At 38.5% G+C, this 17,698-nt stretch overlaps 1 protein-coding gene across 1 annotated transcript; it reads left to right on the forward strand.

The window, feature by feature from the left end:
• The first annotated feature begins 1,603 nt into the window (after window positions 1-1,603).
• Window positions 1,604-13,750, forward strand: LOC125285662 (ladderlectin-like). The gene is made up of 14 exons (XM_048230200.1): window positions 1,604-1,722; window positions 1,829-1,897; window positions 2,181-2,229; window positions 2,814-2,946; window positions 4,455-4,566; window positions 6,667-6,782; window positions 7,243-7,291; window positions 7,579-7,663; window positions 7,844-7,978; window positions 8,299-8,410; window positions 12,567-12,617; window positions 12,881-12,972; window positions 13,442-13,556; window positions 13,656-13,750. Exons 6-14 carry the CDS (start codon window positions 6,725-6,727, stop codon window positions 13,718-13,720), a joined length of 762 nt encoding a protein of 253 aa, XP_048086157.1. The 5' UTR covers window positions 1,604-1,722; window positions 1,829-1,897; window positions 2,181-2,229; window positions 2,814-2,946; window positions 4,455-4,566; window positions 6,667-6,724; the 3' UTR covers window positions 13,721-13,750.
• The last annotated feature ends 3,948 nt before the right edge of the window (window positions 13,751-17,698 follow it).

Genomic DNA, 17,698 nt, shown 5'->3' on the forward strand with positions numbered 1-17,698 from the left:
TGTTTTGAGTGGTGTGTTATGAAGACATCGTGCCAATTATGTGTTGTCATCTCGCTGCTGGAGCAAGGTTGGTGTTGTGAAACCTTGCACACGCGCATTTCTGCCAAATAGATGCCCAATAAGTGTCCAAAAAGCGTGGCAATATGGCCGCCGAGTGGAGCGACTTGCCTAAAAGGACTTTGGCTCAACATCATCAAGAATGTCTTATTTGTCTAATTGCAACCAGAGGAGGTGAGAACGAGGACAAAGGAGAGAGGAGAAAGGTCCGATATGCAAGAGCATCATATAAGGGCAGATCATTTCTCTATTTGTCCATCCTCCCTCCTGTCCTAACCCCTCTTTCTTTTTTCTTCTTTTTTACAGTATATTTTTTGGGCTTTTTGCCTATATTTATAAAGTGCTACTACTACTACTATTTGGACAGGACAGTGAAGACAGACAGGTTGTGAGCGAGAGAGAGAGATGGGGTGGGATATGACCACAGGTCAGACTTGAACCTGGGTCCCCGTGGGGTCCCATTCATGGTACGGCGCTGTAGCCTGTTGCGCCACAGCGCTCCCCCTAACCCCTCTTTCTAATTAATTTTGTGATGGAAACAAGGAAAGAACGATAGGAGGATGGAGGAATAAAGGAGGCAGATATGAGAAATAATGGTGCGTATGCGCATTTTTCCCAATGAAAACATAATCATTCACATCACCTTATGTAGGAATAAAGAGGTGGGAAACTGGGGGAAGATGGTGCGTTCAGGCCACCTGGAAATATTAGGGACCTTCTCCTTGATTATGCTGTTTTTCCCATTGCGATTGAATGTGCTTTGCCGTCGGAATGTGTAAAAACATGGATGCCACAAGGTTAAAAAATATGCTCACTAAATAAACTGTATTTGCTTTAAAATATGGTGTAAGACGCCAAAGTGACGACAAAAGTGACGACGAGCCCCCAACTGGGCAACTCTGTTAGCAAAATCTTCCCCCAGTTTCCCACCTCGTTTTCAGACAGCAAACTTAGATTTTTGCTACCTCAGAGCTAACTTCTAGTGCAACTTGCCATAGGTAGTTAGCTTCCATTAACATCTGGATCTCCTTATATGGGCAAAGATGGCCGTTTTGGTTCTTTTTTGTAGGCGAACTTCAGAGGTCTATTCCATCATGTCTGCTCCTCATATTTACTTCCTGTTGCCTTTGTTTACGTTCTGGGTCCTGCATGAGTTCTTTTGTTTATCCTTGCCATGTGCTTCTGTTCCTTATCCCTGTCTCCCCTCTCCTGTGTCTAGTTCTCTTACCTGATTATTGGTTCATTGTTTTCACCTGTGTCCTGTTTCCCAGTTAACTCCTGTGTATTTAAACCCTCATGTCTCTTTCTGTTCTTTGTCAGTCATTGTTTGTGCAAGTATGGTGTTGTAGTGCTTGTTTGCTGGTGTATAAAGAGTCTCTTGATTGTAACTTCATCTGTTTGGTCATGCATTGAGTCTTTGAACACTTGAGCATTTGAACAGTTGACGCAAACGTGACAATAATACTTCGGGTCAGTTTATACAGTATCAGTATTCGGTTTATTCACAACCAGTTTGTACCACTGTCTAAATAATGTTTTCATACTCCAGCAGGTAACCCACTTCAAACAGTAAGGTAATTGATTCCGTTTCCAAGGTGATCGGCACCATGACGTCTGTGAACTTCATTTTACTCCTCTCTGTGTGTGTCATGAGTTCTGCTTCAGGTAAAAACATCTCCACAAATCATGTTCGCATTAGTAAATGAGGGCTAATCAGGAATAGCATTTTCTCATCTCTATCACACTTTTTATTATATATCTTGTTGCATAGGCTATGCAATTCCAGAGATCATTGTAGGCCTACAGCCTGATAACAGCACTGATGCTCTCTCCGTTCATGGTAAGATTTATGTTTTTATTTCCTTCACTCTGCTGCCTAAACCTTTCATCAGTTGACCACCCTCTACACCAGTTCACAAACCTTTGATGGCCAGGGAACCTTTACAAGAAAAAAGGGACCCCTTAGTCATAACATTGATGAAGTGTATTACTACCATTTGCTGAGACCGAAGACACTTTTTGTGCTCGACATGTTTATAAACTCTAAGTTTAAGAACCGCTGCTCTACCTTATTGACTCATTCTAATGACGTCTGTTTTAATCTGAACTGTGTCTAATTCCAGAGCTCATTGTCCAGTCTAACGGATGGACGGGACTCTCCAGCTATTCAGGGTAAACAAACTATGATGTTTTTCACCTGTAGAGCTGGTGTTGGTTAGCCTGACGAGCCAGACCCACATTAAAATGTAGGGTCTGGGCACTCGCCGTTCACAGTGCACAGTCCGAGGGGCGGGATAATCAGTTGTCTTTCAAATTCCCTCTGCACGCAATAGGACAGCGACAGCACTACGAGTCCCATGTGTTTCCCACCAGAGGAGCTAGTTGGCTAGTTCAAATGTTTGCCAACTTAATAAAAGCTTAACTCATGTCACACTTCACCAACAGCAACATCCATCTTATTTGTTTTCAAGTAGCAGGAATTCAAGCCAAACCGTTGCAACTCTGCCATCAATCATTATGTTAAGCCCACCTAATGACTCTATAACACGCATTTCATTGGCCTGATTGAGTTTCGATTTCTGGAGCTCACAAGCCAACGGAGAGTTGCTGGAAATTTGCTGCCGCTAGGGGCTCATCTAGATTTCTAGGCTAGGTGTTCACAATAAATGTATTTAACTTGTTAATAGATAGATATACTGAAACTAAGTTTTTCTTCAATGTTTTCTATGACCTGACCTTTCTATGATTCTCCCCAGAGCTCCTGTTTAGTGCTGGGAGGTCATCTGGCATCTGTGCAGTGTTACAGAACATTACTTCCTTCAAGAACTAATGTTGGCGAACGCTCAAGGTTCACCAGTCGCTTGGATTGGGGGTTCGGATGCCCAGCAGGTCAGACTTTTTCAATCCTCAGAGACATTGCCTTTCTGGCTCTGAGTATATGACTATGTAGGCAACAGTCTGTTATATAATATATTAATTATAGCCTTAGTTTATCTTCACACTATTTAAAAAAAAAAAATGAAACTCTCCTAACGTTGTTGCCTTTCAGGACCTCAAATGGCAATTATTTTACAGGACTTAAAATGAACACATATTTCCAGGATATAGCAGACACACAAATCTGGCAAAAACACCTCCAGGGTTCTTTAGCCTACTGATCGGACCTTATCTATCTTATGTTTCTTTACTTGGAAAGACTCAGACTTTCACTACTAGCCTGCAAGCATTGAATTCAGCATGGAGACTGACATGACCTTTACTAGCCTTGCTGTCTTTGGTAGCATTTGTAGTAGGCTATTGTTTAAGTTAAGCATTTTATAATGCTGACAATTGATTTGTGCAAATGGTCAAGTCATGTGATCTGCGTTTCAAATGTTCTCCCTATAGGGGTGCTGCTTATTCCCCTTCTCCCTTCCTTATGTCCTAGAGCAGTGGTTCCCAACCTGGGGGTCGCCAGAGATTGCAGGGGGTCTGCACAATGTCCCTGGGCTGAGGTTGTAAGGTTACCAGGGGCTGCTGTGGCCTACTGGTAAGGGCTACGGGCTTGTAACAGAAGGGTTGCCGGTTCGATCCCCGACCCAGTAGGAAAAATCTGGGCGGGGGAAGTGGTTGAGCACTGCTCTCCCATGCCCACATCTACTGCTGATGTGCCCTTGAGCAAGGCACCTAATCCTCACTGCTCCCCGAGTGCTGCTGTAGCAGGCAGCTCACTGCTCGGGGTTAGTGTGTGCTTCACCTCACTGTGTTCACTGTGTGCTGTGTATATTTCACTATTGGGATAAATGCAAAGACCAAATTTTCCGTCACGGGATCAAAAGAATATTTATACTATACTGAAATTGTATTGCTGCACATTAAATGTATAAAACCCAATTGGATAATCCAAATTAAAAACATATTTTTGTTTCACATTTAAGTTCATGTAGCTATTTATTACCTCTGAACTTATAAGTTTGTAATTAATCACTTTATTCTTTGTGAATGTGGGTAGGAGTTCGGGTATGGGGCCCTGGCTTGTTTTAGACACAGGCAAGGGGCCTTAAAGGAAAAAATGTTGAAACCACTGTCCTAGAGGATGGGAGCGAGGATGCATGCAAATAAGGATATGAGGTGCAGAAATTGAAATTGACACCGCAGTTGGAGAATACATGACAAGATTTGGGAAAGTTTCTTGAAAGATTGAAGTCTTTTACCGGTAATTAATGCTCCCCATTCAAACTATACTCAAAAGACTACAATCTTTCCCAAATCTTGTCAAAGTTGTTTGGTGTAAGGAGGCCAGTGGTGGCAATGTCTACCCAGAACCATATAAAGATCATCTTGGTTGATGAAATAAAGATAAGTCATCAAGATTTATTCACTGCTCTCTGACCTATGATGTATTTTAATCTGTGCAGGATGGAATCTGGTTTTGGAGTGATGGGTCCAGATTTGCATTCACCCTCTGGGGTACAGGTGAAACCAATAACTGGATGACACCAGAGTCCTGTCTTCAGATGAATGCAAAAGGTAAATTGCATGAAGTTAAGATTTTTCATATCAGCCCAGTATTTCAGTACTTTGTCGTAAAAATAACCCATTTGTCATGCTATATTTGAAGAATCTCAGTGTTGGAATGACCGTATTTGTTCACTGGTTCTTCCATCCATCTGTGCAAGAGGACTGACTTCATTATAGTCTTTTCACTTTCCCATGGCAGTTGGGGTCTTTCTCATTGATGCATGGACTTTTCTTTGTGCACCCAACACGCACATCCATGTACTGTGTCTAAGCACAACTTTGAAAGATTGATTAGCCCATCACTCTTGCTGTAGCCCTCACATGTGTAGAACTGAGTATACATACTTTATAACTAGATTTTTTGTAAAGTACTATGTAAATAAAGATTGTATCATATACAGATTGTCACATCTTGTCAGTTACTTTGAAAAACTAATGCAAATGAATTCATTAAGGATAAACTTTTGAACTTTGGGCTAAAAAAAACATCAGTTCTTTCACTTCCTACTACTCTCACATGGCTGCACGTGATTGAGTATGAGTGTTTATTATTTTAGACATACATTTTTGTCAGTTTAAAAACAATGTTTCCATTGCAGGTGTTTCTTTGTTGTGCATCCATCTTTATCGTACCTCATCAGTAAATGGAAAATTTAGAAATGTGACTAGATTCTGCCATGTGACTACCAAATAGTCAAATAGCACAATAGTCACATTTCTCAAGTCATATTTTGCAAATAAACAAACTTTTCTATGGATTACAATAATATATTTATTCTGAGCTATTAGGCCTATATAATGGAGGTCAACTGAACTCTGTCTTTTCCAGACCTGTTTGTTCTTGCAGAGGACTGACAGTCCTCGAGTTGTCTGATGGTTCCTTTTTCATAGTTCATCCAGATGTTTGAATATTAATTAGTAAGGTCACCTAAGAGTCTACACATTGCTCCTAATTGGATTGCTCCTAATTGCCATATACATGGAAGGGAATGCATTGTTTAGTAAAACATGGTTGTCCTGTTAATGTCTTGTCTATATCTGACGAGTTATATATGTACAAGATGAATTTCCGAAAGGACCAAAAATCCTCTATCTATCCCAGGCCAGGGGAGGAATTATCACAACAAAAGAATGCCAGATCGGTTTGCATTTAATAGAAACCCAATTCATAGGACGTACGTTGACACGGTAGCCTATATGGCCAGTTTGAGGAGCAATTTGCCTTGCCAGATTATTCTTGTAGTCCGATTTTCTTTAAATCATTAACACATAGCCTATTTACCAATCAGACCACGTGTGTTTTAAACAAATATGAGAACACCAGACGCACTAAGATCCGGTCCTTTGATCCTTGATCCTCTGCCAGCGCATGTTGCGCTTTCGTGCCTCTGTCGGGAGCGGTGCCGCTTGTCTTTTAGTGCCGTTCCTTTCAAACAGCGACGCATCATTGCAGGTCAGACACACGGGCTTTGCATCTGTGAAACCGGCTAAGATGAACGCAAACTAATTCTTTCCAATCCTTTTTATAGGCTCTAGGCTACTTTCGCGCTAAAACTTCCTGCTTTAGACTTTTTTAAGACATTTTCTCAGCTAACATATATCTGTAGTTCGCTCCTCACTCTACACGCTAATATTTATTGTAGGAAAACAATAAGCATTGTAACATTGTCATGTCAGGAGGTGGGTCAACCAAGTATTTAAGAATAAAAGTAAGAGACTATCCAAAGTAGTAGCCTAGCCTAATTAGGCCTAAATAAACAAAGCTCCGTGTTAAACAGTCTATCGTTGCCAAAATAATTGTAGCCTAGCCTTACTATATTCACGATATTGAAAGAGGACATAAAACAGAGTTAATCAAGAGCATGTAATTATTCAAGTAGACTATCAATGGGACCCTCCATGGTTAAGGAGTTATTTTTCATGAGTTATTTTTATCCATTCTCTGTGTAGATGCCTGTTGACTAACAGGTCATCCACCGGAGCGGTGTTTAAATTTTAGCCTATCCTCTGGCCCGCCATCTATAAAATAACTGGCCCGCGTCCAAATTTACTTGCCGACCCCTTTATGACCCACCTAACACCATAAATAACGCTCTCATACTCCACCAGGCAACTCAAAACTCAAAACTCTAAGACACCTGATACCTTTCCCAAGGAGGTTGGCACCATGACGTCTGTGGCTTCCATTTTACTCCTCTCTGTGTGTGCCATGAGTTCTGCTTCAGGTAAAAACATCTTCACAAACCATGTCAACATTTGTAAATGAGGACTAATCATAATAGCATTTTCTCATTTCTCATCTCTACCACTCTTTTTTTATCATATATCATGTTGCATAGTCTGTAAAGAAATTAAACTAAAATTCTAAAAAATTCTATGGTCACAACACTCTACTGACTTAATCCACTGCTGTGTGTTTTAACCTGAACTTGGTTTGTAATTACACAGATCATTGTAGGCCAACAGTCTGTGAACCGCACTGATTCTCCCTCCATTCAAAGTTTTAAAAAAAGAAAAAACAGAATGTGTGTGTGATTACTATAATCTGTCTCTCTATACTACTATATAATATAATACTGTACAACTGTACTATGCTATCATTTGTATAAGTTTAAGAACTGCTGCTCTACCATACTGACTCATTCCAGTGATGTGTGTTTTAACCTCAACTGTGTATAATTCCAGAGCTCATTGTCCAGTCTGAGACCAGGACTGAGGACTCCTCAGCCCTTCGTAAAAAAAAATAAATACTTTTATATTTATTATAACTTTTATTATTATACTGTTATATAATATTTTATTTTACCTTGCTTGTCAGGTGTCCGTATCCTTGTGTGTGTGTGTGTGTGTGTGTGTGTTTATAATATAAAGTCTTGAATGTAAGAAGTTGTAAATTCCCATTTTATCTAAAAACAAGGCTTTAACAAACGGTTGTTGATGATACAACCACCGTCACATAGTTATCTCACAGAAGATTAAAAATATATTCCAGCTGTTCTATTTTTTTTAACCAATTTACTCAGGAAGTTGTCCTAAGGATTGGGAACTATTCGATCAGCGCTGCTTCAGATTTATTAGCACAGCAAGGACATGGGCAGAGGCAGAGGTTGGTTCACAATAAACAAACAATAAATATCCGTTCAGTTGTCTATAGGTTGTCAACAAATAGTGAAAACAAGTTAACAAAATATATACTGAAACTTTATGTTTGCCTTCTTCAAAAGTGTTATTTTTGTTTCTTCTACGACACAACATTTTATATGTCTTATTGACTTGTCTTCGTCAGCGCTTCTGTTTACTGCTGGGAGGTCATCTGGCATCTGTGCACAGTGTTGCAGAATATCACTTCATTCAAGGACTAATAGTGACACAAACTCATGATTCAACTGCCTCTTGGATTGGGGGTTCGGACGCCCAGCAGGTAGGCTAATGTTTATCCTCAAACAGAGTCATTACCTTACTTGCTCTGAGTACATGGCAATTTACAGCCTGTGCCTTATAAATGCCTAAACTGTTGAATTCACCAGTGATGATGAGGTCTAATTAAGATCATTTTAGATTGATAAATGAGGTCACCAGTGATAATGAGGTCTAATTAAGATCATTTTAGATTCATAGAAATGCCTAAACTGTTGAATTCACCAGTGATAATGAGGTCTAATTAAGATCATTTTAGATTCATTATCAATTAAAGATGAATAATAAGGCTTTATTCATGGTCCTATACTTTCATCTGTGCAGAACGGAATCTGGTTTTGGAGTGATGGGTCTAGATTTACATTCACCCTCTGGAATCCAGGTGAACCCAATAACGGTAATGGTGGTGAGCAGTGTCTTCACATGAATTGGGGAGGTACATTACACCAAGTTATTTAAAGTTTTGTATTAGGCTAGTGACAATGCCCCCAAAATTTTGAGATACCCCTACTGGAGGTAGAACTAAACAGTACAATGTTTTTCCTCATCTCTAATGTCTCCCATATATGAAATGGATTCTTGGATAAAAAAAATGACTGCAAATATTGTTAAATTGATAGATATTGTTATACACCCCATAACTAAAAAATAACTAAAATATAGCCTAACCATACGGGAGTTAAGACATAAACTGATTTAGCTCTGAGCTCAAAGCTCTGGGAGCTGCTTGTAGTCAAGATGTTGCCTGGATGTTAATATCTTGATGTATGTAATATAGACCTACAGTATGAACACATAAAGGCTACCTAAAATAAGCAGACACGCAAAAAACAATATCAATGCAGAATGTTATCATTTACTTTGTAGTTGCTTTGTTAGGGATTGCTATAGAAACACATATGATGGCTTGTTGAATATCTTGCAATACCAATTATGTCAATTGTATAAAAATAAAGTCCTTTTATCCAGACTAACTTTTTGAACACATAGGCTACCTTAGGTGCACCAGCAAAATAAGCAGACAAATTTTCAAAAATTTAACATCTATGCAGACTTTTTTCCATATTTACATTAGGCACTGGGCCCACGACCAATCAGAGGGAGGTCCCGCCCTTCACTATTCTTATTTGTTTAAAACGATATGATGGTCTGTTATTGAACCAAAGGTTGTGATGAATCGCGGACACTTTTACCATACCAAATATGTCAATTACTTTTGAAAAATTAGGTCGGTTTTGGTTTTGGACAGTTTGTCACTAGCCTATATATCAGCACCATATTTATGAGAATTATTGTGTATAAAATAACTTTTGTCATGTGTTTTGTCATTTTATGCCCATTCTGAAGGAGGTTTGGGTTGGAACGACCGTCTCTGTTCACATGCACATCCATCTGTCTGTGCAAGATCATAGTTCAGGTTTGTAGTCATCTGGGATCATGTTGGTCTTCACCAGTCTAAGCTGGCTGGTTCACATACCACAATACTGTACTTTCATCGTTGAACACTTGCCCCTGAGCACTGTTCCCCATTTTTCAATTTTATTTTTTATGCAAAGGATTCCCCCTGCCCCTTAGTAGGAAGTGATTTAGTCAGATTATTAAGTGAGGTATTTTGACTCCCAGTCAACACATTAACATAAGGCTGTAAGGTCCCATAGTGTAATGAGGTTCAACAAGGTTTAGGGACTTTTTTGTGTTGAATTATGAACTAGCATTTCAGTGTTTGAAGTTTATGTCTTGAACTCTAAACAAAGATTCTTTGCTGTACATTTAGGACATTGTAGAATACTAGAAGTATCGGTAAAGTTCATGTTTGAGGGTTAATTGAGGACACAGGCTTTCATCATATAAAAGACATTATAACCAAATATTGATTGCATGGTACAGTGCAATAATTCATTGAAACAGCCTCAAGAGACAAATGTTTAGTATTGCTAGAAGTGTGAAGCAGTAAGTTGTGTTTACAGTATGGTTCAAATTCCAGTGTAAACTACAGTGAATCTGCATTCAGTTTGCCATTGGTAAATAGATTGGCTACAACTTGGTGTTAATTGTTGCATAAATTGTGTTTCAAGAAGCAGCATTCAGAAAAGAAATGAAGAGATGAGGGAATCAAAAGCTACATGCTGAGTTTTCCTCCTATTCCCAACACACTCATATACTAGGTCTGACATGTTTGGTCACAAAAGTGACATGCTGACAAACAGCATAGGCTAGTGAACATTCCAGTGAGACTGACAAGCAATCACTAGGCCCCTTTCAGTGTGTTTACTTGAAGAGAGTAGCCTACTGTATATTTCCACTTTTGATGTGTATTTCCATTGTATGTTTGGTCTTACATTTAATTTAGAAGTGGTATTAAAAGCTCTTAAAGTCTTAAATTTAACTTGTTTATACCTGTAGACACCCTTTGGAATGACCTCGGCTGTTCTTCCATCCGACTGTGCAAGAAGACTTCATAATGGTTGACCTTGTGACACCGAATCCCATAAGACCAGAGGGAATCCGTAGCACACACACACATCCATGTGCCAGCTGTATGTCTGACATGTTTTATTTGCAAGTGACATAAATGCCAAGAAACTATTATATATTATAATATATTATTATATTAATATATTCATATATTAATGTTTTCCAGTGACTGATTAGCCTATCACTATTACTGCAACCCTCACATTTATAGGATGAGTACTTTGTAACTAGTTTTTTTTTTAAGTGCTATGTTAATAAAGATTGTATTATACAGACTCTTTGTCAGGTTTTGTCAGTTTATTGAGTTTGAGTTTATTCACAACACCACTTCAAACATTACAATAAACCAGTAAGGGGTACAAAGACAGACGGGTATGTGAATGGGTCCCCCAAAGAAGCTAGGAAAGCGTATAGGTGGGGGCCCATGGTTCATGAAAGGGTAGTGGTACAGACAATGGGGCTGTGACCAGATGGTGATGAGTGAAAGGGTAGTGGTACAGACAACAATCATACACAAACATCCCAGTAGTCCATGAGGAAACCGTTTTAAATTAGATATAGGTTAGTAAAACAACATAACCAGATGGTGATACAATCATACACAAACATCCCAGTAGTCCATGAGGAAACCGTTTTAAATTAGATATAGGTTAGTAAAAACAACATAACCTACGTACCTAACAGGGCTATGATGCATGGACATTACCCAGCAGAATACAAGTGGTTGATGTTGTGGCTGGGTATTGATTCCCATCAGAGCAGAGGGAATCCATAGCTACACCTCTTTGTGCACCCAACACGATACTGTATTTTTGTGTTTGATCACATGGTTGACATAAATGCCAAGAAACTGCATATTAAGCATTTTCCAATGATTTATTAGTCCATCACTCTTACTGTAGCCTTCACATCTGTAGCACTGGGAGTATACTTTGTAGCTTACATTTTGGAAAGTGCTATGTAAAAAGAGATTGTACAGATTATTTCTGTCAGATCTTGTCAGTTTCTTTGAAAAACTAAACTTTTGGACTTTTAACATTTGGCCTTCCATTCTCACATGTATCACTGTCTGATTTGTATCAGTTGGTTAATTATTATTTCAGAAATTTGGACAGTAAAAATACAAACAATGTTTCCTTATTGCAGGTATGTTTCCTTGCTGTGCTTTCATCTTTATAGGACCTTATCAATAAATGCTAACAAAAAGGAAAATAAACAAGGTTGCTTTTTCAAAAAGTCACATGGCATTTTGCCAATAAACAACTAAATTTTTCTAAGGATTACGTAAGGGATAATGTATAAAATGTTGGCATGTCGACTTTAAAGTCGACACGTCGAGATTAACGTAGGCTAGATATAATATTTCAACTTTATTCTCGAAATGTCGAGTTTAGTGTCGACATGGCGATTTTAACTTCGACACGTCGAGATTAAAGTCGACATGACATTTCAACTTTATCCTTGAAATGTCGAGTTTAATGTCGACATGGCAACATGCGTCAAAAGCGATCGTCGTTTCGTCAAAAGCTTATTCAAATTAAGTAGGATGTCCAGTCCATTGGGAGGGAAGTTATCAAACATCGAGCGCATGGCTAAAAAGGTGTTCTTATTTTAATCAGTCATTGGTTTCAACACCTAGAAACCTTGTTCCCAACGTTTGATAACGTGGACTGGACATCCTACTAAATTTGAATAAGCTTTTGACGAGTGACGATACGCTTTTGACTGGCATGATAGGGCCCTTAAAATAACATATAAACAACTCGCCATGGACTTCTGACCAGGTGTACAATAGCGATTTTTAGACAATGCGCTAAGCCACTCCCTAAGTTGTTAATTGCCACACCCCTGAGCGCATTGTTTAAACAATAAACGTGCAAAATAAGAAAATATACTTTGCGCAGGGTGGAAAATGAGTTTTGCGCCATGCGCCAGGGTGCAAAATATGGCCCTAAAAGCCTGTTCCTGATTTCCATCGTTCTGACTGAGTCTCCAGAGATGCATGACATGACAATGACAAAGTCTATTCTATTCTATTTAACTTTGAGAACTGCTGCTCTACCATACTGACTCATTCCAGTGATGTGTGTTTTAACATGAACTGTGTCTAATTCCAGAGCTCATTGTCCAGTCTAAGAACACGACTGATGACTCTCTAGCCATTCAGGGTACCAAAAAAATGTATTTGTTTCACCTTGCACCTTGAGTGCATGTGTGTGTGTGTGTGTGTGTGTGTGTGTGTGTGTGTGTGTGTTTCATAATGGTATCTGTCAATGGTCTATGAAAGTAAGACATTGCAAATTCCATTTTTATCTGGAAAAACAAGGCTTTAACAAACAGGTGCTGATGATACAACCAATGTCACATAGTTTTCTCACAGAAAATTAAAAATCTAATCCAATCATTTCAGCTGTTCTGTTTTTTATCTAAGTTTACTCAGGAACTTGTCCAGTGGGCTGGGAACTATACAATCAGCACTGCTTCAGATTTATCAGCTCTTTGAAGACATGGGACGAGGCAGAGGTTGGTTCACAAGAAACAAACAATACATTCAGTTGTCTAACTTATAACAAATAGTGAAAACAAGTTCACAAATACTGAAATGTTATGTTTGCTTTCTTCAGAAGCATTATTTTATTTTTTTCCTATGACACAACATTTATGTGTCTTATTGACTTGTCTTCCCCAGCGCTTCTGTTTACTGCTGGGAGGTCATTTGGCATCTGTGCACAGTGTTGTAGAAATACTTCATTCATTCATAGTGACACAGACTCTTGATTCATTACTTGATTTTGCAGGTACATGGCAACTTGCTTTTTACATGGCAATTTACAGCATGTGCCATAAAAATACCCTCAAACTGTTGAATTCACCAGCGATAATGAGGTCTACCCAGAACCATATTAGGATAATTTTAGATTAATAATGAATTAAAGATGAATTATAAAACTTTATTCACGGTCCTACCTCTGGTACACTTTCATTTGTGAAGGAGGGATTCTGGTTTTGGAGTGATGGGTCCAGATTTGCATTCACCTACTGGAACTCACCCATTCAACCTGATAACGCCGGTGGTGCCGAGCACTGTCTTCACATGAATGCGGGAGGTAAAACTACATCAAGTTATTTAGAGTTGCTCTTATCAGCCCAGTATTTCTGAGAATTATTGTGTAAAAATCATGTAATATTTTATGCCCTTTCTGAAGGAGGTCTGCTTTGGAACGACTATCCCTGTTCAAATGCACTTCCATCTGTTTGTGCAAGATCATAATATGTCCACTGGTTGTCATGGCAGTTGTGGTATCTATGGGCATTTCTCAGCAGCTTTATTGACAGTGCATCTCAATATTTTGAAATCTTTTCATTTTCTGTTATAGTCCTGGTTGTCAAACATTATAACCAAATATGATAGATAGACTCCTTGGTACAGTTCCACCCAAACAGTCCCACCCAAACCAAATGCAATATTCTCTGTGTCTGATCCCAATGGAATAATAGAAGAGCAGAGACGGAAAAGTCCAACTTCAGAAAGTCCTACCACATGTCTGTGCCAGTCATTCACTTAAACCAGCTGATCTTCAGCCAGGTAGAGCATCTAATTGGTGAGATCACTTGTGTTAAGTGCACAGGTAGAGTCAATACATGGTTGGTTTTTACTTTCTGAAACTGGACTGTTCCACCTCTGCAGAAGAGAAGAACAAAAAGTCTTGTATTATTAGTATTATAACTTATTAAAAATAATTTGGGAATGTGTGCTATAATTTATTCATTCACTTACACTGCATACACTACAGTGATTCTTGAAACTAAACTTGAAACACTGCAGCATGAAACAAGTGTTTAGTTTTGCTAAAAGTGTGAAGCAATCAGTTTTGTTTATAGTATGGTACAAAATAACAAACTGAGTGTAAACTGCAGTGAATCTGCATTCAGTTTGGCAAACTTGTTAAACAGATTGGCTACAAGTTAGTGTTAATTGTTGTAGAAATTGTGTTTTAAGAAGCAACATTCAGGAAACTAGATGTACCGCAGAGCGGTACAAAATATGACCACCGCCCAGTCCTGCAGTTTCTCCGCAAAAATAAATCACACATGTCAATTTGTCTCCATCTCCTACTCCATCCCCTACTCTTTTGTGTATGTAAATTAGTATGTGCATGTGTGTGTTTGCTTTTGTGTATATGTGTGCTTCTCTGTGTGTGTTTTCGCCTGTGAGTGTGTGTGGGGGTAATGGTGTGTGTGTGTGTGTGTGTGTGTGTGTGTGTGTGTGTGAGTGTGTAAAAAGCATTAATTCTGTGCTATACATGTGTTTGTAATCAATAAATAGATTTGTTTAGACTGTAATATATTTTAGTCTACTTTTGAACTTAATTTTGGTCTGAAAACACCAGTGCTCCCACTTCCACTTTCTCTGCATGTGATGGGCCTGTGTACCATCATCTGATTCCTTTCTGCTGGTTAGTTATTGTTTCAAGTTCTTTTTGTGGTCATCCATACTCACAGTGCACAGGCTGTGTATAAATATAGGCACACACAGGCCCCCAGCCTGGTGCCTACGGCCAAAACACAGCCGTGGGTATATCCTTACCAATCCCACTCTCACTCATGCTATATTGCTTCATTACCTACAGCCCCAAAACAGAAAAAGTTGGGACATTGTGTAAATTGTGAATAAAAACAGAATGTAATAATCTGCAAATATCTTAAACTCATATTTAATTTAAAAAAAGACACAGACAACATATCAAATGTTGAAAATGACATTTGAATATTTCATGGAAAATATATGTCAGTTTCAACTTTGATACCAGCAACATGTTTCAAAAAAAGTTGGGACGGGGTAACAAAATGCTGGAAAAGTTGTGTAATGATAAAGAAAACAAAAGGAAGAATGTTTCACAACTAATTAGGGTAAGTGGCAACACGATTGGGTATGAAAAAGAGCATCCCAGAGAGGTAGGGTCTCTTAGAAGTAAAGATGTAGGGGTTTTCATCACTTCTGCGTAAGCTTGTGCGCACAAATGATCAAACAATGTAATTTGAATGTTTCTTAACATGAAATTGTGACGTATTTGGGGAGTTAATCAACTACAGGACATAATGTAATATTATTATTATTAAAACATTCAGAGAAATCTTTGCAAACAAGGGATAGAGCTGAAAAACCCATTGGATGGCTGTGGTCTTTTGGACCTCAGATGGCACTGCATCAACACCAGACCTGTTTCCAGACCTGTCATTGTATGGGCTCAGGAAAACCTCTGATAACCATTGTCTATGTGCACAGTCAAAATTGTAACAGCTAAAATTGTATTGAGACATGATACAGAAAATACCACCTTATCTGCTCATGAGCTTGTTAAAAATGGACTGAGGTAATGTGGAAAAAGGACCTGTGGTAAGACCAATCAAAGTTTGCCATTCTTTTTGAAAATCATTGACTCATCTGGGCTAAAGAGAAGAGGGCCTATCCAAGTATCCAACCTATCCAACTTGTTTTAGTGCTAGGTTCCAAACCCAACATCTATGACCGTGTGGAGGAGCATTACTGCCTACAGCATGGGCATCTTGCACATTTTGCAAAGCACAATCAATTCTGAATGATGGTATACAGGTTTGAGCAACATATACTGCCATCCAGGCAATATCTTTTCCAGGGACTACCTTGAATATTTCCGGAAAATAATGCCAAAATGAATTCTGCACATATTTATAGTATTTCTCCAAAGAGGAAGAGACTCTATTACTCTATGACTAAGAATACCCCATACAGTTGAGCAACTGAAATCCTATATCAGGGAGTAATGGGACAACATTTCATTCTCAAAACTGTAGCAAATTGTCTCCTCAGTTCATACACATTTACAGAATTTTATTAAATGAAGAGGTGAAGCAGCACAGTGGTAAACATGCTCCCGTCCCAACTTTTTTTGAAACATGTTGCTGGCACCAAATTCAAAATTAACATATATTTTCCATGAAATAGTCCAAATTTTCATTTTCAACATTTGATATGTTGCCTTTTTGCTGCTAAATATGGGTTTACAAGACTTGTATAGCTTATTATCACATTCTGTTTTTATTTACATTTTACACAATGTCCCAACTTTTTCTGCTTTGGGGTTGTATTTGTCTTCATTGATTTAAATTACCATAAAATAATTTCACAACCAGCCTGACTGGAAACCTGAATCTTGATCCAACTGCTTTTATAATCGTTGATCCAATTTCACCCTCTGCATTTTGATTGGTCAGCAGGGTCTGCTTCACGTTTAACAACACTGGCAGAACATGGGCAGAGGTAGACCTTGGTCCTCAATAAACAATCAATTAATGAACAAACAATTTAGTTGGCTAACAAAGTAACTAAGCAAATATGCACTGAAATCTTTGTTTCTTTATTTTTGTGTCTGTTATTCTTTATTTCTCCCCAGTGCTTCTGTTTACAGCTGGGGGCAGAAGATCACTTCATTCAAGAACTTATTGTGACACACTTAGTCTCATAGACTAAGCTACATTCACCTAGCCTAGAAATCAAGACACATCCTAGTGGTGGCAGCAAAGGTAATTGGTATGGCTCGTCAGGCTAACATTCACCAGAAGATGGCGATAATGAGGAGCCTAACCTCTAGTTTTCTTTTCCTTCAAGTAGGAAGGCGGATCTCGATTTGCATTCATTTGGCAAACAAACAAGCCCGATAAAGTTGACAATGGTAAGCACTATCTACATATGAACTCTGACGGTGAATAACATGTAGGCCTACCTTTTTTGAGAAATTCTACTTATATCAGACCACTGTTTCTCTGATATACTGTGCGGACTCAATTTATGCATTGATCTTCTATTATAATATTTCTCAGCAGCATTATTGACAATTCATCTGAAATATGTGTACAACTTTTCATTTCCATTTCATTTAGCTTTAAACCTGATACTTTATTTAGCTAATAAGGGCATTGAACGTTATAAATCTCCAATTTCATTTCTATTTTAATTTTTTATTTCCTGTTCAGATGAGTTAGTACATCAGTTGTAGTGAGGAAATGTTTGCACTTGAGGCCTAGTGGCTGGGGAAGGTGATAGAAAAGGAAAAATTCAGATTTCAGTAGTACTTTGTCTCATTCTCTCAACATTCAACATTCAGGTTGTAAACTCGCAATAACCATTATGACAGCTAAAGTGTTCATCAGATCACAGCAGTGATGTCATTTGTCTATACTGTTGATTATTATTATTAAGGTAAAACTA

The sequence above is a fragment of the Alosa alosa genome, chromosome 20 (genome assembly GCF_017589495.1).
Source record: "Alosa alosa isolate M-15738 ecotype Scorff River chromosome 20, AALO_Geno_1.1, whole genome shotgun sequence".
NCBI lineage: Eukaryota > Metazoa > Chordata > Actinopteri > Clupeiformes > Clupeidae > Alosa > Alosa alosa.

Bases quoted from the DNA above. Each gene is read 5' to 3' on its own strand.
- LOC125285662 (XM_048230200.1), top strand. From the start codon at position 6,725: ATGACGTCTGTGGCTTCCATTTTACTCCTCTCTGTGTGTGCCATGAGT. The intron at 6,783-7,242 runs GTAAAAACATCT...GTATAATTCCAG, and splicing joins TGCCATGAGTTCTGCTTCAG to AGCTCATTGTCCAGTCTGAG. The intron at 12,973-13,441 runs GTTGGTTCACAA...TCATTTGTGAAG, and splicing joins AGACATGGGACGAGGCAGAG to GAGGGATTCTGGTTTTGGAG.